This window comes from Schistocerca americana, chromosome 1, assembly GCF_021461395.2.
Source record: "Schistocerca americana isolate TAMUIC-IGC-003095 chromosome 1, iqSchAmer2.1, whole genome shotgun sequence".
NCBI lineage: Eukaryota > Metazoa > Arthropoda > Insecta > Orthoptera > Acrididae > Schistocerca > Schistocerca americana.
In genome coordinates, this window is record NC_060119.1 from 218,156,555 (window position 1) to 218,177,390 (window position 20,836).

The following is a 20,836-nucleotide window of genomic DNA, read 5'->3' on the forward strand; positions in this document are numbered from 1 at the left end:
TACAGTCACACACAATTTATTTTAAACCAGTAATTCCAGACTCAACAATAAATAAAAATACCACATGTTATTAATGACGGAATAAACAACTGTGTAAATAATAGTGTTTTCAGTGAGTTGCAATTCAGCAAATCACCATTAAATACAGATACAGCAGATAATGTTTTAAAAGCAAGCCACTGCGATAAGGGCAGAAGGCCTTACACGAGAATGGCAATAAATTAAGAATTGATTAAAACTCACTGCAACTTACAAATTAGGTATTGAAATATTTAAGGTAAGTCGCCACAAACACAGCAGAATGCATCAGACGCCAGGAATGGCAGTAAATAAGGTTTTAAGGCTTACTGCTAAAATACCGGGTGATCAAAAAGTTAGTATCAATTTGAAAACTTAATAAACCACGGAATAATGTAGATAGAGAGGTAAAAATTGACACACATGCTTGGAATGACATGGGGTTTTATTAGAAACAAAAAATAGAAATAAACAAAGTTCACAAAATGACCGACAGATGGCGCTGGACAGCAGGTAACTGCTACCGTGACGGGTGAGAGGTACGCCGATATGTTACAGAATCGAATCATCCCCAGCCTGGGCTGATAAACACCTGCTGGAACGTACGATGTTTATGCAGGATGGCGCTTCACCCCATATTGCTAGACGCGTGAAAAATCTCTTACGCGCGTCGTCTGGTGATGATCGTGTGCTCAGCTGCCACTTTCGTCATGCTTGGCCTCCCAGGTCCCCAGACCTGAGTCCGTGCGATTATTGGCTTTGGGGTTACCTGAAGTTGCAAGTGTATCGTGATCGACCGACATCTCTAGGGATGTTGAAAGACAACATCCGACGCCAATGCCTCACCATAATTCCGGAAATTCTTTACAGTGCTGTTAACAACAATATTCCTCGACTGCAACTATTGTTGAGAAATGACGGTGGACATATTGAGCATTTCCTTTAAAGAACATCATCTTTGCTTTGTCTTACTTTGTTATGCTATTTATTGGTATTCTGATCAGATGAAGCGCCATCTGTCGGACATTTTTTGGACTTTTGTGTTTTTTTTTTTTTTTTGTTCTAATAAAACCCCAAGTCACTCCAAGCATGTGTGTCAATTTGTACCTTTCTATCTACATTATTCCGTGATTTATTGAGTTTTCAAATTTATACTGACTTTTTGATCACCCTGTACAAATGCCAAATTAGAATTCTGAGGAAATTGACTACAATCACGGCTGAAGGCCTTACACGCCAGGAACGGCAGTAACATAAAAAATTTAGAAACCTGCTGTAAAACGGAAAATACAATAGCAAAGGTCAATTAAAAAAAAAAAAAAAAAGGAAACAAGCAACTGATCACTAAACGGGTGATATAAGATGCTGGTAAACTTTGTAACACAACCCTTAACATCCACTGAACACTACACTGCTACATTTATTCCAGAAGGTGACCAGAACTATTAACTAAACATATATAACCTTTAGTGTAGGCATTACAAGGTATTGTAATAAGTAATACAATAATAAAACACAAGGGCCAGTACATAAGTCCCTTAAAGGGTACTGAGGCAGATTATACCCGCAGAAGGCGTGGACTGAAGGAGCGTTACAATGAACTACTGGCCATCAGACCTCCTTTTAGAATACACATGTCTTACAAGAACCAAGGGGCTACAGACGGTGCTCCAGAAATCGACCTTTGAGAAGGTCCTGCAACAAACAACTTCGCGAGCGATAAGATAGGCAGCCAAAAGTTGCATTCAATTCACAAGATGGTAACTAGGACTAGGGGCAGTCTAACGAATGACTGATGATTCTAGCTGAAGCTACTTGACGTACGATAAACCAAATGCAACAATGGAACAATACGCCAAAGCTGGAACTGGCGGTCTGCACTACGTCCCCAGAATACTGTCCTTAGAGCGCCCGGAACGAGAAAGGAATCACTACCACCAGAGTAGAAGATTCACCAACCAGCCCCCAGGGCAGGTAACTGGGGCGTTAACGGCCACCAGGCAAGAAAAATTACCGCCCGTTGCAACAATTTGAACACAGTAAATAGTAATAAGATGTCGAGGAAAGCTAATCAGATCAATCTTTCCCAATCACTCCACTCGCTGCTCTTTGCCTTGGCGACACTACGAGCAGCAACACGAACTCAAGTCACTGCGGAATCGCGAGATATCACAATGGTGGAGGTTTCTCTACTTGGATTGAAATGCACTCATCTTAAAGCTTGCTAGACCCGGTTTACGACCAGGTCGAGCACCCTCGTGACCACAGCCCTTCCATCCGGCAGCCCATGCGTGCCGCCAGCGGTCCCGGCGTGTTCAGGCACTGCGCGGACCTGGCTCCTTCTGAATCCCCCAATCGAACTGGCCCACTCATGCGGCCCGGAGAAACAACGACGTCGCCCCAAAGATAGGGCAACAGTTACTACATATCGATAACCGCCGCGGCTGCCACTAGCGGGCAGGCAACGATTGCTAAACGAGTGGCGCCAGTCAAAACGAGAAGAAGAGAAACAACCGCAACCATGCCAACTAAACGATACCGTCTGGCCTCCAAGAGAGGGCGAAAACCTACCAACAGCACCAACGCGAGCCGCAGCACGGCTCAGAGGTACTTAGGTTTTCCATTGCATATTTTTTTTTTTTTTTGTCATCAGTCTACTGACTGGTGGTGATGCGGCCCGCCACGAATTCCTTTCCTGTGCTAACCTCTTCATCTCAGAGTAGCACTTGCAACCTACGTCCTCAATTATTTGCTTGACGTATTCCAATCTCTGTCTTCCTCTACAGTTTTTGCCCTCTACAGCTCCCTCTAGTACCATGGAAGTCATTCCCTCATGTCTTAGCAGATGTCCTATCATCCTGTCCCTTCTCCTTATCAGTGTTTTCCACATATATCTTTCCTCTCCGATTCTGTGTAGAACCTCCTCATTCCTTACCTTATCAGTCCACCTAATTTTCAACATTCGTCTATAGCACCACATCTTAAATGCTTCGATTCTCTTCTGTTCCGATTTTCCCACAGTCCATGTTTCACTACCATACAATGCTGTACTCCAGACGTACATCCTCACAAATTTCTTCCTCAAATTAAGGCCGGTATTCGATATTACTAGACTTCTCTTGGCCAGAAATGCCTCTTTTTGCCATGGCGAGTCTGCTTTTGATGTCCTCCTTGCTCCGTCCGTCATTGGTTATTTTACTGCCTAGGTAACAGAATTCCTTAACTTCATTGACTTCGTGACCATCAGTCCTGATGTTAAGCTTCTCGCTGTTCTCATTTTTACTACTTCTCATTACCTTCGTCTTTCTCCGATTTACTCTCAAACCATACTGTGTACTCATTAGACTGTTCATTCCGTTCAGCAGATCATTTAATTCTTCTTCACTTTCACTCAGGACAGCAATGTCATCAGCGAATCGTATCATTGATATCCTTTCACCTTGTATTTTAATTCCACTTCTGAACCCGCTTCAGTACGGAACTGCGAGACTGCTACGGTCGCAGGTTCGAATCCTGCCTCGGGCATGGATGTGTGTGATGTCTTTAGGTTAGTTAGATTTAAGTAGTTCTAAGTTCTAGGGGACTGATGACCGTAGAAGTTAAGTCCCATAGTGCTCAGAGCCATTTTTGAACCTGAACCTTTCTTTTATTTCCATCATTGCTTCCTCGATGTACAGATTGAAGAGTAGGGGCGGAAGGCTACAGCCTTGTCTTACACCCTTCTTAATACGAGCACTTCGTTCTTGATCGTCCACTCTTATTATTCCCTCTTGGTTGTTGAACATATTGTATATGACCCGTCTCTCCCTATAGCTTACCCCTACTTTTTTCAGAATCTCGAACAGCTTACACCACAGCTTACACCATTTTATATTGTCGAACGCTTTTCCAGGTCGACAAATCCTATGAAAGTGTCTTGATTTTTCTTTAGCCTTGCTTCCATTATTAGCCGAAACGTCAGAATTGCCTCTCTCGTCCCTTTGCTTTTCCTAAAGCCAAACTGATCGTCACCTAGCGCATTCTCAATTTTCTTTTCCGTTCTTCTGTATATTAATCTTGTAAGCAGCTTCGATGCATGAGCTGTTAAGCTGATTGTGCGATAATTCTCGCACTTTCCAGCTCTTGCCGTCTTCAGAATTGTGTGGATGATGCTTTTCCGAAAGTCAGATGGTATATCGCCAGACTCATTTATTCTACACACCAACGTGAATAGTCGTTTTGTTGCCACTTCCCCCAATGATTTTAGAAATTCTGATGGAATGTTATCTATCCCTTCTGCCTTATTTGACCGTAAGTCCTCCAAAGCTCTTTTAAATTCCGATTCTAATACTGGATCCCCTATCTCTTCTAAATCGACTCCTGTTTCTTCTTCTATCACATCAGACAAATCTTCACTCTCATAGAGGCTTTCAATGTATTCTTTCCACCTGTCTGCTCTCTCCTCTGCATTTAACAGTGGAATTCCCGTTGCACTCTTAATGCTACCACCGTTGCTTTCAGTGTCACTAAAGGTTGTTTTGTCTTTCCTGTATGCTGAGTCTGTCCTATCGACAATCATATCTTTTTCGATGTCTTCACATTTTTCCTGCAGCCATTTCGCCTTAGCTTCCCTGCACTTCCTATTTACTTCATTCCTCAGCGACTTGTATTTCTGTATTCCTGATTTTCCCGGAACATGTTTGTACTTCCTCCTTTCATCAATCAACTGAAGTATTTCTTCTGTTACCCGTGGTTTCTTCGCAGCTACCTTCTTTGTACATATGTTTTCCTTCCCAACTTCTGTGATGGCCCTTTTTAGAGATTTCCATTCCTCTTCAACTGTACTGCCTACTGCGCTATTCCTTATTGCTGTACTATAGCGTTAGAGAACTTCAAACATATCTCGTCATTCCTTAGTACTTCCCTATCCCACTTCTTTGCGTATTGATTCTTCCTGACTAATGTCTTGAACTTCAGCCTACTCTTCATCACTACTATATCGTGATCTGAGTCTATATCTGCTCCTGGGTACGTCTTACAATCCAGTATCTGATTTCGGAATCTCTGTCTGACCATGATGTAATGTAATTGGAATCTTCCCGTATCTCCCGGCCTTTTCCAAGTATAGCTCCTCCTCTTGTGATTCTTGAACAGGGTATTCGCTATTACTAGCTGAAGCTTGTTACAGAACTCAATTAGTCTTTCTTCTCTTTCATTCCTTGTCCCAAGCCCATATTCTCCTGTAACCTTTTCTTCTACTCCTTCCCCTACAACTGCATTCCAGTCGCCCATGACTATTAGATTTTCGTCCCCCTTTACATACTGCATTACCCTTTCAATATCCTCATACACTTGCTCTATCTGTTCATCTTCAGCTTGCGACGTCGGCATGTATACCTGAACTATCGTTGTCGTTGTTGGTCTACTGTCGATTCTGATTAGAACAACCCGGTCACTGAACTGTTCACAGTAACACACCCTCTGCCCTACCTTCCTATTCATAACGAATCCTACACCTTTATACCATTTTCTGCTGCTGTTGATATTACCCGATACTCATATGACCAGAAATCCTTGTCTTCCTTCCACTTCACTTCACTGACCCCTACTATATCTAGATTGAGCCTTTGCATTTCCCTTTTCAGATTTTCTAGTTTCCCTACCACGTTCAAGCTTCTGACATTCCACGCCCCGACTCGTAGAACGTTATCCTTTCGTTGATTATTCAATCTTTTTCTCACGGTAACCTCCCCCTTGGCAGTCCCCTCCCGGAGATCCGAATGGGGGACTATTCCGGAATCTTTTGCCAATGGAGAGATCATCATGACACTTCTTTAATTACAGGCCACATGTCCTGTGGATACACGTTACGTGTCTTTAATGCAGTGGTTTCCATTGCCTTCTGCATCCTCATGTCGTTGATCATTGCTGATTTTTTCGCCTTTAGGGGCAATTTCCCACCCCTAGGACAAGAGAGTGCCCTGAACCTCTATCCGCTCCTCCGCCCTCTTTGACAAGGCCGTTGGCAGAATGAGGCTGACTTCTTATGCCGGAAGTCTTCGGCCGCCAATGCCGATTATTTATCAAAATTTAGGCAGTGGCGGGGATCTAACCCGGGACCTAAGACGTTTTGGGTCAATGCATTTATTTCTCGGCCAGTTTTGGTTGAAAAAAAGTAGGGAATTTGTTGTGAGACATCGTGGAATATTCCCACCTCAGTTCCAAAAGGTAGCGGCGATACACGTAGCCTTCAAAGTGGGGTCTTTATCGGACGAGTTTCTTTTGGTGGAAAATCGGAGCATCGCACATATTCAATGGAGAGAGGAGGATGTCTACGGAGATTTGGCAGTAAACAAAAGCACGGTGAGTCGCTGGGCGAGTCGTCTGTCATCATCGCAACAAGGTCACGCAAACCTGATGATTCAAATAGCTCTGATCGCTAAGGGTCTTAACATCTGTGGTCATCAGTCCCCTACACTACTTCAACCTAACTAACCTAAGGACAGCACACACATTCATGCCCGAGCCAGGATTCGAACCTGCGACTGTAACAGCAGCGCGGTTCCTGACTGAAACGCCTACAACCACTCGGTCACAGCGGCCGTCCCGCTGGGTTCCTTGCCCCCTAATAGAAGAACATAAAGGGCAACGAAATACCATCTGGGCTGAATCACTTACGCGTTACGAGGCTGATTGTGAAAATTTTTCTCGAACATCGTCACAGGCGATTAAACATTAATTCATCCTTTCGAACTGGAAACGAAAGGTCAGTTGCTGGAGTGGCGCCACACTAAATTTCTTCCGAGGGAAGCCCCGCCTTCTATCGGTGAAGACATAACGATGGTCTTCTGGGACTCTGAAGGAGTTATTCGGTTTGTCCTGCCTGGTGAGGCAACGATCAACTTTGATCATCCATCATACAGCCCGGATCACGCATCTTCCGACTTCCATTTGTTTGGTCATTGAAGGATGCCACCGCGGGAAGCAGTATGTGGATGATGGGGACATTATTGATGCAGGAAGATGTCTCCGACGTTGACCAATAGAGTGGTAACAGGCAGTCATACCGAGCTCCCGAGTAATGTGGCGTAAGGTCGTCATATTGAAAGCAGATTATTTTGCCATCGGTTTTTTGTATCCAAAAGAGTGGGGAATAGTGTGTTGTATTGGAATCCTGAATAAAACCAACCTAATTTCAGGAAAAAAAAGTGTTTCATTACTTATTGAACGCCCTCGCACAAAGAGCACTTAATACGTTCGGTGAGCAGACCGATACAGAAACAGCAAAAGCGTTTGTAATACGTGCATATCAAAACACGGAGATTGCCGCCCATGTTGATCACACATGCAATTACGGACCCCGTCTCGCCTTTTGACCAGTGTAATAATTGTCTTTGAATAAAAATGTTATTTCAGTTCGTCTCATTGCTTATGTCTTTCAGTTACTTCGTGTACTATACAGTATCAGTTCTTCCTATTTATGGTCCAAGTTTTAGCGAGGTGTGTTACTTGGCAGTCACGTATCATTTGAAAGATTCTTTCGTCCTGGAAATGGAACTATGCTGAAATGGAACTATGTACACTCATCATCATCATCATCATCAGTTATCTGCTATATTAGCAGGTCCTTTGCCTCTCCATTTTCTGCGATCCATTGCTTCCTTCTTAAGGCTGCTGTATGTTGCACCGTCCATCATGTCATCCAGTATCTGGAATCTCTTCCTTCCTCGCTTCCTTTTCCCTTCTACATAACCTTCTAAAACTGTTTTTATCAGTCCGTCATTCTTTCTTAATATATGCCCAATCCAATTTCTTTTTCTTCTCTTTATTACATCTAGTAACTGCCTTTTCTCTCCCACTCTTCTCAGTACCTCTTCATTTTTTACTCTGTCCATCCAACTTATTCCTTCCATCTTCCGCCATGTCCAGATCTCAAAAGCCTCCAGCCTTTCTCTGTCTTTTTTCCTCATAGTCCATGTTTCAGCGCCATATAGAAGAACACTCCATACAAGACATTTTATGAGTCTCTTTCTGAGTTCTCTGTCCATACCGCTGCAGAAGATTCTCCTTTTCTTATAAAACGCCTCTTTTGCCATTGCTATCCTTGTTTTAATTTCTGTGGTGCACTTCCAGTCGGTGTCTATCCTGCTTCCAAGATACTTAAAATTTTGCACCTGTTCTAGTTTTTCTCCATTCAGCACAATTTTTAGTTCCTTATTTCCTCCTATTGCCAATACTTTTGTTTTATTTGTGTTAATTTTCATTCCATATTTTTTTCCGTTAGTTGCAAATCCTGTAATTCTTTTTCCCCTGTGGCTAGAAGGACCATGTCATCAGCAAATCTCAAGCACCCTACTCTTCTTCCTCCAATTTCTACTCCTTTGTCATCTAATGAGCATTGGTCAATCATATTTTCCAAGTACAGGTTGAAAAGAGTAGGTGATAAACAGCATCCTTGTCTTACTCCTTTCCCTAGTCTGATCCAGTTTGTACTTTCTCCTCTCACTTTAACTGAAACTTTTTGATTAAGGTACAATGAGTTTATAAGTCTTCTGGTTTTCCAGTCCACTCACTTTTCCCTCATAATAGTCGCCAGCCTGTCCCAAACCACATTGTCAAATGCCTTTTCTAAATCGATGAAGCACATATATAGGTCTCTTCCTTTTTCAATAAACCTTTCTCCTAAGATTCGTAGGAGCCCTATTGCATCTCTGTGCCCGTATTCCGTCTAAAGCCAAACTGCTCCTCGCCGAGATTCTCCTCTATTACTTTTTCAAGTCTTTTATTAATTATTCTTAACATCACTTTGGCTGCATGTGAAATGAGGCTGATTGTCCTGTGCTCGCTGCATTTCTTGGTTCCTTGTTTTTTCGGCAATGGAATCATTACTGTTGTCAAAAAGTCCTCAGGCCATTCACCACTGTCATATATTTTATTACACAACCTCAATATTTCTCTTATTCCATTGTGGTTCAAGCATTTTAGTATTTCTCCCGGTATTGTATCTGTACCTACTGCTTTGCCATTTTTCATTGCAGCAATGGCAGACTTTACTTCTTCCATTATGATGGTCGGTCCTTTCTCTTCATCACTTACACTGTTGTGTGATTCAAGTTCCAGAGTTTCTGGTTTGCTATTTGTGTCATATAGCTCTTTTATATATTCTTCCCATCTCTGGAGGACATCGTCACGATCTTTATACACTACCTCTTCGTCTTTACTCAAAATTTCCATAGTAGCACTTCCTGCTCTGTTTTGTTCCCATGTCATAGTCTTTACTCTGTTGTATAGTAAGTCGTATCTTCCTTTCCTGTCCAGTTCTTCAATTTCATCACATTCCTCTTTTAGCCGTTTTTTTCCTAGCCTGCTCTGTTTCTCTTCGCAGTTCGTTATTTAACCTTCGGTATATCTTTCTTGCATCTTCAGTGTTCTTGTTTTTCAATTTTCTTCTCTCCTCCATCTTGGAAATCATTTCTTGTGTGACCCATGGTTTTTTTGACCTTTTCCCTTTTACATATCCTATATTTTGCTGTCCTGCTTTAATGATTCCTTCTTTCAGCATATTCCAGTACTTGTTGGCATTATCAGGTGCTTCTTTGTCTCGTAATGTGTTTAGAAAGTCCCGAGACAGCATTTCTGTAATTTGTTCTTTGTTGGACCTTATCTTCTCTAGATCCCATTTCTTCACCATTGTCGCCTTTTTCAGTTTTTTCATTCTTATTTCTATTTCTGCCATAAGTAAGTTGTGGTCACTATTAATATCTGCACCTGGTAATGTGTGCACCTTCTTGATTCCATTCCTGTATCTTTCTTCTACCAGTATAAAATCGATTTGGTTTCTATATTTATCCCCTGGTGATTTCCAAGTGTAGAGCCTCCTCTTATGGTTCTTGAACCATGTGTTTGCCACTATCAGAGGCCTTTCCCTGCAGAAGTCAATTAACCATTCACTTCTGTCATTTCTCTTTCCAAGACCATGACTGCCTACTATGTTTCCCTCTTTCCCTTCTCCCACAATGGCGTTCCAGTCTCCCATTACTATTTTGCAGCATTTTTTATTTTCGTCCATTATTCTCTCTATTACATTGTACGTTTCCTCTACAATTTGGTCATCATGTTCTGAAGTTGGCATATACACCTGGACAATCAGTAAATCTTTTTGTGCTCCTTTCAGCCTTACACCAATAACCCGGTCATTTGTATAGTCTACATATTCCACACATTTAGCCAATTCCTTTGTCATAATCATTCCTACTCCATTAATTCCTTTTACTTCTCCTCCTGAGTAGTAGTTTTCCTGCTTGTAGCAGAGTTCTGACATTCCAGGTACCAATTCTCGTTTTGATTTTTTGCCTCCTTTCAAGTTGTCCCCCCCGGAGATCCGAATGGGGGACTATTTTACCTCCGGACACTGATTTAACATGAGAGGAAGCCATTTTTTGTGCATAAAATGGAGACTGCATTATGCAGGGAAGATAATCTGCGGTGGTATTCCGTTGCCTTCCGCAGTTCTGGAGGCCGCCCCTAACATGGGATACAGACGCCTTTTGCAGCCGCCCGCTCCGGGTCAGACGCTGCATGAGAAGTATAGGTTGGAAAATGAAAGACCCCTAGCCCTCGAAACCTAATAGCGTCAGGGTCGGAAAAGAACAAGAGCTGGCCGAGGGTGGCCAGATAGGAAAGATAAGAGTGAGGAGCCTGACATAAGTAAGTGGAAGCAATGCCAGGACTCAGCTCGGGGCCCCGTGGTCGCCAGCCACGTATCACTAGGTGTGACTCCCTGGATGTACACTACTGGCCATTAAAATTCCTACACCACGAAGATGACATGCTACAGACGCGATATTTAAACGACAGGAAGAAGATGCTGTGATATGCAAAATATTAGCTTTTCATAACATTCATACGAAGTTGGCGCCGGTGGCGACACCTAAACCGTGCAGACATGAGGAAAGTTTCCAACCGATTTCTCGTACACAAACAGCAGTTGACCGGCGTTGCCTGGTGAAACGCTGTTGTGATGCCTCGTGTAAGGAGGAGAAATGCGTACCATCACGTTTCCGACTTTGATAAAGGTCACATTGTAGCCTATCGCGATTGCGGTTTATCCTATCGCGACAGTGATGCTCGCGTTGGTCGAGATCCAATGACTGTTAGCAGAATATGGAAACAGTGGGTTCAGGAGGGTAATACGGAACGCCGTGCTGGATCCCAACGGCCACGTATCACTTGCAGTCGAGATGACAAGCATCTTATACGCATGGCTGTAACGGATCGTGCAGCCATGTCTCGATCCCTGGATTCAGCAGATGGGGACGTTTGCAAGACAACAACCATCTGCACGAACAGTTCGACGACGTTTGCAGCAGTATGGACCATCAGCTCGGAGACCAAGGCTGCCGTTACCCTTGACGCTGCATCACAGACAGGAGCGCCTGCGATGGTGTACTCGACGACGAACCTGGGTGCACGAATGGCAAAAAGTCATTTTTTTTATGAACCCACGTTCTGTTTACAGCATCATGATGGTCGCATCCGTGTTTGGCGACATCGCGGTGAACGCACATTGGAAGCGTGTATTCGTCATCGCCATACTGGCGTATGATCCGGCGTGATGGTATGGGGTGCCATTGGTTACACGTCTCGGTCACCTCTTGTTCGCATTGAAGCTACTTTGAACAGTGGACGTTACATTTCAGATGTGTTACGACCCGTGGTTCTACCCTTCATTTGACCCCTGCGAAACCCTACATTTCAGCAGGATAATGCACGACTGCATGTTGCAGGTCCTGTGCGGGCTTTTCTGGATACAGAAAATGTTCGACTGCTGCCCTAGCCAGCACATTCTCCAGATCTCTCACCAATTGGAAACGTCTGGTCAATGGTGGCCTCATGAGCTGACGCTGATGGAAGCCCGAGAAAATTTTATTAATTCATATCGCCGCGAAACGATGCATTCATACATTTATAGCGATTATTTCCTAGTTTCGCTGTCACATACTCGCCCCTTTCGTTTGTACTTACAACAATCAAACAACCTGTACATTTCCGGTCGCAACAGAAGGTAAATACCTGCATTGTTTCCCAACTTTGACAAGTAATTAGTTTCACCTCACTTTAGTGTCAACGCACGAGTGCAGCTTTCGTCCAAGACGTTAGAGTGCTAGTACGTCTCCAAGTCTGGAGGCTGTACAGGAAGACGAATGATAAAACCAACTGCTGTTATACACAAATGTACGAGACTAACGAGGAAATTTTTACTGCAAATTCTCGCTTTCGGCAAGCTGACAGATTGCTGGATAGCATGGTGCGCTACCAAAGGGACTTGCTGCCACAGTGGGTGTCAAATGCTAATGTTCAGACGAAAGCAAGTTGCAGTACTCTGAGGAGTTCCCCGAAAGTGGTGAGTGTCAGCTGTCTCAGGGTCCCGTGGGCCACTACAGCTCCCCGAGAGGCCGTGTACTGTGTCTGCAAATCCCAGGGGCTGCAACTGACGCCTGACGACAGGACACACAGCACTCTGAGCAAGTCTCCCCTGTTACCCACTGTTCTGTGGTATGGGAGCCTACAACAGAGGTGACCTGTTACGAATACACTACTGTTCGCACATAATTTGTACCATCGCGATACAAGACGCATAAAAAGCCTACTGGAGAAAAATTAGACAACCGCAGGAAACATCGCGCTAATACCACAGTCTAACAGATACAGCCGCGACACCCTTGCTCCATTTTGACATTCACAGCGCCGGCCATTGTGGCCGAGCGGTTCTAGGTGCTTCAGTCTGGAACCGTGCGGCCGCTACGGTCGCAGTTTCGAATCCAATATACAGTGACATTATACACGTCTTCACGCAGCGCACTACGATCAGGTAGAAGGCGTTGCACGCAGAGAACTGGTAGCCAGACTTAAGAAAGACATACCAGGAGACGTAAGTTTAAAAACGGTTTCCTAATACGGAGGGTATCAAAACATGCAACATAGTTCGTGTTCTGTAATGCGTTTACAATTTTCAGGTGAATGAGAGCGGAGAAAACACTACATCTGCATTTCGAGCAAGCTACAGGGTCACTCACATCATTGCGGCGAGTGGCAAGCCGTTTTCGGTGGGACCAGTTGCAGAATGTTTGTTTCCAAGTGAGGTGCAGGCAATTGAAGGGGTTTGCCTGTCGAAGCGAACAGTGTCTCGTCGAATCCTGGACACGGCAGCGGATTTAGAGACACCGCTCAGGAAAAAGGCGGAGAGCTTTGTTGCATTTTCACTAGCGCTTGACGAAAGCACCGACATATCGGACTGTGCTCAGCTTGCAGTCTTTGTGCGTGGTGTCGACATGGAGCTGCAAGTAACTGGAGAACTCTTGGATGTGGTACCACTGGATTACACCGCAACAGGACGTGACGTTTTTGGAGCTGTTTGTGAATCAGTGGACAATATGAATTTGCCGTGGGATAAGCTCCATTCTGTAGCGACAGACGGTGCCCCACAAATGATCGAGCGTCATCAACGTTTTGCTTCTCGTTTGAAAAATAAACTCAGGAACGAATTTGGGAAAGACATTTTGACTCTTCATTGTTTTATTCACCAAGAGGCACTGTGTGCTGAAACAGTAGAGCTAGGTGGCCTAATGAAAAATGCGAAGTGTGTGAATTTTGTGCGGCTTCACGGTATGAATCATCGCCAATTCAAAGGATTCCTGAAAGATGGAAGCGGAGTATGGGGATATACCTTACCACAGTGCAGTTCTTTGGCCGAGTCGGGGAAAAGTTCTTGATGTTTTCTTTTAAATTGTCATTGCAGGGCAAAGGGCAGCTAATCGTTGACATGCACGACCAGATCAAAGCGTTCATGAAAAAGTTACGTTTATTTGAGTAATGGACATTTAATGTTCTTCAGTCGTCTTGCTTCTTTAAAACTACCTGAAGGTACTACTTTTGGCAATTACCAAGCAAAGTTAAAGCAGCTCATCACGCCGTTTGAAACACGATTCCGAGACCTCACTAGTTTGGAAATGGAACTTAAGCTGTTCAGCACTCCTTTTTCAGTTTCCCCCGATGACTTGTCATCGTCACTTCAATTGGAGGTTATTCATCATCATCATTTAAGACTGATTATGCCTTTCAGCGTTCAGTCTGGAGCATAGCCCCCCTTATACAGTTCCTCCATGATCCCCTATTCAGTGCTAACATTGGTGCCTCTTCTGATGCTAAACCTATTACTTCAAAATCATTCTTAACCGAATCCAGGTACCTTCTCCTCGGTCTGCCCCGACTCCTCTTACCCCCTACTGCTGAATCCATGAGTCTCTTGGGTAACCTTGCTTCTCCCATGCGTGTAACATGACCCCACCATCTAAGCCTGTTCGCCCTGACTGCTACATCTATAGAGTTCATTCCCAGTTTTTCTTTGATTTCCTCATTGTGGACACCCTCCTGCCATTGTTCCCATCTACTAGTACCTGCAATCATCCTAGCTACTTTCATATCCGTAACCTCAACCTTGTTGATAAGGTAACCTGAATCCACCCAGCTTTCGCTCCCATACAACAAAGTTGGTCGAAAGATTGAACGGTGCACAGATAACTTAGTGTTGGTACTGCAGAAGAGAGTAGATCGTAGCTGAGCGCTCACTGCATTAGCTTTGCTACACCTCGCTTCCAGTTCCTTCACTATGTTGCCATCCTGTGAGAATATGCATCCTAAGTACTTGAAACCGTCCACCTGTTCTAACTTTGTTCCTCCTATTTGGCACTCAATCCGTTTATATTTCTTTCCCACTAACATTACTTTCGTTTTGGAGATGCTAATCTTCATACCATAGTCCTTACATTTCTGATCTAGCTCTGAAATATTACTTTGCAAACTTTCAATCGAATCTGACATCACAACTAAGTCATCCGCATATGCAAGACTGCTTATTTTGTGTTCACATATCTTAATCTCACCCAGCCAGTCTATTGTTTTCAACATATGATCCATAAATAATATGAACAACAGTGTAGACAGGTTGCAGCCTTGTCTTACCCCTGAAACTACTCTGAACCATGAACTCAATTTACCGTCAACTCTAACTGCTGCCTGACTATCCATGTAAAGACCTTTAATTGCTTGCAAAAGTTTGCCTCCTATTCCATAATCTTGTAGAACAGACAATAACTTCCTCCTAGGAACCCGGTCATATGCCTTTTCTAGATCTATAAAGCATAGATACAATTCCCTGTTCCACTCATAACACTTCTCCATTATTTGCCGTAAGCTAAAGATCTGGTCGTGATAGCCTCTAAGAGGCCTAAACCCACACTGATTTTCATCCAATTGGTCCTCAACTAATACTCGCACTTTCCTTTCAACAATACCTGAGAAGATTTTACCCATAACGCTGATTAAAGAGATACCTCTGTAGTTGTTACAATCTTTTCTGTTGCCATGTTTAAAGATTGGTGTGATTACTGCTTTTGTCCAGTCTGATGGAACCTGTCCCGACTCCCAGGCCATTTCAATTATCCTGTGTAGCCATTTAAGACCTGACATTCCACTGTATTTGATGAGTTCCGACTTAATTTCATCCACCCCAGCCGCTTTATTGCACTGCAATCTATTGACCATTTTTTCCACTTCCTCAAATGTGATCCTATTTCCATCATCATTCCTATCCCATTCTACCTCGAAATCTGAAACATTACTGATCGCATTTTCACCTATATTGAGCAACTCTTCAAAATATTCCCTCCATCTGCCCAAGGCATCCACAGGATTCACCAGCAGTTTTCCTGACCTGTCCAAAATACTTGTCATTTCCTTCTTACCTCCCTTTCGAAGACTGCTAATTACACTCCAGAATGGTTTTCCAGCAGCTTGACCCATAGTCTCCAACCTGTTTCCAAAGTCTTCCCACGATTTCTTCTTGGATGCTGCAATTATCTGTTTGGCTTTGTTTCTTTCTTCAACATAACTTTCTCTGTCTACCTGGGTTCTGGTATGTAGCCATTTTTGGTACGCCTTCTTTTTCCGTTTACATGCTGCCTTGACTGTATCATTCCACCAAGCTGTTTGCTTCATTCTACTTTTACACACTACTGTTCCAAGACATTCTTTAGCCACTTCTAGTACTGTGTCCCTGTACCTTGTCCATTCCTCTTCCAATGACTGTAATTGACTACACTCAACTAACTGGTACCTTTCTGAGATCGCTGTTATGTACTTGTGCCTGATTTCCTTATCCTGAAGTTTCTCCACTCTTATCCTCCTACATATGGACCTGACCTCCTGCACTTTCGGCCTCACAATTATTATTGATTTGCAAAATTCAACTTTGTTGAAAGAGAGGTACTACAACACGTTGGATTTGTCACGATGGTATCGTTCATGACAGCAAAAAACATCTCCCAAGCTTCACAACAACGCCGCTCAGATCATGTGCGTGTTTGCATCTACGTACTGTTGTGAGCAACTTTTCTCAGCAATGAAAAGAGTAAAAAGTCAGGAACGATCGTTTCTTCAGGGTGCAACAATGAAGGCCATCCTCCGCATTAACGCTGCGAACACTTTTACGCCTAATATTTCCGATCTTGTAAGGAAAAGAAAATGTCAAGCTACAGAGGCTCAATAAATTTAGTATGCAATTTCTTGTAAAACAGTTGTTTCTTATTTATTTCCTGAACATCGTATTTCCTGGTGTAGCACGTCACCATGTCTTAGCAGCTAAGAGTACGAGGCTGTCGATCTTGTAAGACGCAGCTGGCACATCAAAACGCTCGCCCTGCCGCCTGCCTCAGCCAGCCGTGCCACGTGCCGGCGTGCCGGCCCACTGGAATGGCCACAGCGAGCGACACGGCTCCCTGGAGCAGGGAGCGCTCCGCGGCTCACAACGGAGCCGACCAGCTGGAACAGCCTGTTCTAGGGGACTGATGACCTCAGATGTTAAGTCCCATAGTGCTCAGAACCATTTGAACCATTTTTTGAACATTCACAGCGACAGGAGCGCTCCGTGCGCGCAGAAAACGATTCTGAATACAATATCGGATGAGTGCGAATATTATCGTTTACAGTGATTTGTAACAAAGGTTTTACAACAGGGAGCGTTGTAGTGGCATAACAATCGGCACTGATTAAGAAGGAACACCACGTTTGTCTTGCTTTAGTTTCATAGGAACCATGGAACGGATAATGCAGTACATTACAGGAAAGGTTATTTACGATTCCCTTACTCGTATTACTTCAAAATGTGGTTTTCTTTTAAGAACAAAGTAATTATTTTAAAAAATAAGACGACCTGGACTTTGGCAGAAAGACGTTATATATCCACTAGACAACATGAAATTATCCTCACTACACTGCCAGTCAAATTAGTGAATGTAGAAAGTAAGAAACATCTACCGAATTCAAGACCTACATTATTCAACCTGATAAATAAGCCACCAAAAACTGAAGATGAAGGGAAAAACCAAACAGATGTGATAATAAAACGTCGACAACAATAAAACTATTTCCGAACACACAAGAAATCAATTCCTTATTTGTTGCTATATCTGAACCACAACCGGAAAGAGCATTTGCGCATTAGACTCTGAAGAAAAAGAATTACATTTACAAAAATATTCGTGATTAGAAATTGGTGTGACATGTACGCACGTGCGAATCATTACATTCCACACAAAACTTATGTATCACGGGAAGTGGATATGATAATAAGAGCAGATAACAACAAAAGCGTATATTTTTAATACAAGATTTTTTTTGTATTCTCTTGCTTTCACCGGAATAAGGTGTATATTCATAGTCGAAAGTACTTCTTCGTGAATAACTTGTAGCTTATGTCATTCAATCAGTTTTTACATTTATTTCACAATCATTCATGTCTTTTCATCATTTCTTAATGCTTGGAAGACAAAAATATGATGACAGTTTCGGCAACTAAGTAGAAAAACAATTAAGAATAAACATTAATTTTACGGCTGGTTTTCTCATCGCTAGGGGTGTTAGTGTCGTTCCAACGATCAGAGGGTAGCAACTTTGACACCAGTAGCCGACGTTACTGTTTATGTTGGACTGTGCTTATACCGTGTAACATCGGCTCAACCCTTGATAATGCTTTCGATTTGGAGAGAAAGATGGTCAACAAGTTTCTTCAAGATGTGACAAGCAACTGAAGCTACCCGTTGATGGTTGAATCCCGTAGAATTACCAAATTGCAAAGATGTTGATTGTTACGTTTCACCTGCTGTTTCCAAAGACTCCCAAAATCTTCTGTCGTCTAAGATCGACTGATTAAGTGTACCTGCGGAGGTGCAATACTGTGCCTCAGTGCTCGTCATATTAGAACGGTGTATATTTGACCATACATGGCGGTCCTCTATATATGCTATCGATTACGGGTGTGAAGTAACGGTTGTTGTGTTTCAATTAGTTGCACTCAACCGTAGGGTTTGTCGTGGACAAAACTCAACAACGCGTTTCAAGACGTAATGCTCTAATCATCAGGTTAAAAAAAAGTTCAAATGTGTGTCAATTCCTAAGGGACCAAACCGCTGAGGTCATATTATACGTCGCAAGTTTATATACTTGTTCGCAAAATTCTGATGAAGAAAATGTTATCCCACAATGACTTTAAACGGTTATCTCTGCCATTGCGCTTTCATAATGGATATGGAGAAAATAATTATAAAAATATATTCCCATCGCTTATTTCGTTTCAGTATTCTTGGATCACAAGGTTTTTAACGTGGCTGTCAATCAGCGACTGTAGCAGAGGACACATGGCAGCCCCTTGTGGCTTGCTCTTCTGTTGCATTTCATTTTAATTCTGACTATCTGACGCTGTCAGGTATGACCGCAGCTTTCGTATTTTTTGGTACGTTATGCTGTAACATTTAGTTTTAATTTTGTCCGTAGAAGGTGTCCCTTGTGACATCGAAACCTAGGTCACAAATTCATTGTGTTTGCGACTGAGGGCTGTGTTTTTCAAAATTTTGTATTCTTGGATCACTTTGCATTCATTGCACGGATTGTGTACTAACGAAAGATTGTCCGAAGAAAGTCTAACTGAGGTTTTATTCTTTGCAGGTGCGCACGCTGTTCGTGAGCGGCCTGCCTATGGATGCCAAGCCAAGGGAACTGTACTTACTCTTCAGGGCCTATGAGGTGAGTCTGCTGTCGTATGAATTCCACACTTTTACCTAGTTTAACTGTCAAGTATTCTTCCTAGTGCTTTTCAATCGTAAACAACTTTGTCTATGGCTGCAAAGATGATTTTAATTTCTTTATTGCATAATCGATTTTGCAATAAAGAAATTGAAAACCACCTTTGCAGGCAGAGGCTAACCTAGTTATAAGACATCATCGAACGAGTTGTTCCCATCACCAGCTACGATGGAAAGTCAAAATATTCTTTGAAGTGAAGGCGACAGCGATCCAATGTTACAAAATTCTGTAAATGTCAGAACAGTCACAGATCGCAAATATTTGTTTATTCAGTTACTGGTTTCAATCATTTGGATCATCTTCAGATTGATCTAAACACAGAAATGCCCGTATGTTATTAAAAATGTACGTGAAGTTAGGCTTTCTACTGTAATAATCAGTATCGTAATGCACATAGACTGGAAAATTAGCAGACATCCCTGTCTTGATGAAATTAACAGAGAAAACTGTTAAAATACACAGCCACAAGCAGCACTGACACATAAAGTACAGTCATGATAAAACAGATTCCACACACGTCCCGTAAATCCGGGCCCTCGCTTGCATGGCAGCTCAAAGTCTTCGGCCGAATAATGTTTGCAATGGTGTAATACAAATTTAGAAATGTGGTCCTAGACCACTCTGTATACGCCTAAACTGAATGCATTAAAATGCAGTTGAAAGGGAGCTACAGTTATAACATGAGTCAAAAGAGAAATTTTACGTTGAGTTTGAAAGGATAGCTGCAGATTTGTGTATGCGGCACATGCATTAAATAAAATTTACAGTAACTTGCCAAACGATAAAAAAAGTCGCGTGCACGGTAGGCGTACCAAAAACAGTTCAGAGGGACAGCTGGCGACACGGGACAAAGACATAATGAAAGTGGGCAAAATGAGAAATGAAATTAATAAAATGTGCAAACTGTAGTCGGCTAAGGTAATCGAGCGGCCATGCCCCCTCAGCTGTTTGGACGCGTATTCAAAATAAATACACACGTGTTTCTGCCTTTTGCTAGAACTCCCCAGTTTTTTAAAAAATCTGTGTCGAAGCTAATGACGGAAAATCGTCTTTTTAGTGCTAGACATCGAAAGCTCGTTTAAAACTAAACATTTTTTTAATATAACGTGGGGTCGAAAGTTAATACTATTCGAGCTGTTAACGTTTTTGTGTTTCCCTGCTGAAGCTATGGTACCCGTCATTGTACTTGTCTACCAAAGTGAGTTCGGCGGTCGAGGCGTTCGACTACCAAACTCCTGGTCCGTATTCGATTCTTTATCGTATCTTTATCTTTCATTCGATTTTTTTTTCATTGTATCTGATAACATTCAACTAATGGGAATACCTTTCTATGCCATTTTTGAAGTAAAACGTTGGGAGTTGTGATTAATCAAATTAATATATATATATATATATATATATATATATAATGTATCGATAGTTATTTTCATCATGACACATGGCGCAATATGATAGATATGATAGAACTGTCGTAGATGATGATGCTCAACGGACCTGCGCGGTGAAAGTGGTATCACCGAATCACCGAAATGTACCTCTCTTTGTCAACCGTGTGAGGTTTACTTCTACCGACAGTTAAAGAATTTCACCGCACGAAGGAATCATGCAACATCACAGCAGAGCAGTCAATTATAAGTTAGGT

General features: G+C 42.7%; 1 protein-coding gene across 1 annotated transcript in view; it reads left to right on the forward strand.

The window, feature by feature from the left end:
* Positions 1 to 19,059: 19,059 nt before the first annotated feature.
* The window catches only part of LOC124621604 (protein couch potato-like), a 183,169-nt gene continuing 181,392 nt past the window's right edge, over positions 19,060 to 20,836 (forward strand). The window contains exon 1 of the mRNA XM_047147154.1: positions 19,060 to 19,134. Coding sequence (XP_047003110.1) covers positions 19,087 to 19,134 — 48 coding nt within the window. The 5' untranslated portion in view covers positions 19,060 to 19,086. The remainder of the gene's footprint in view (positions 19,135 to 20,836) is intronic.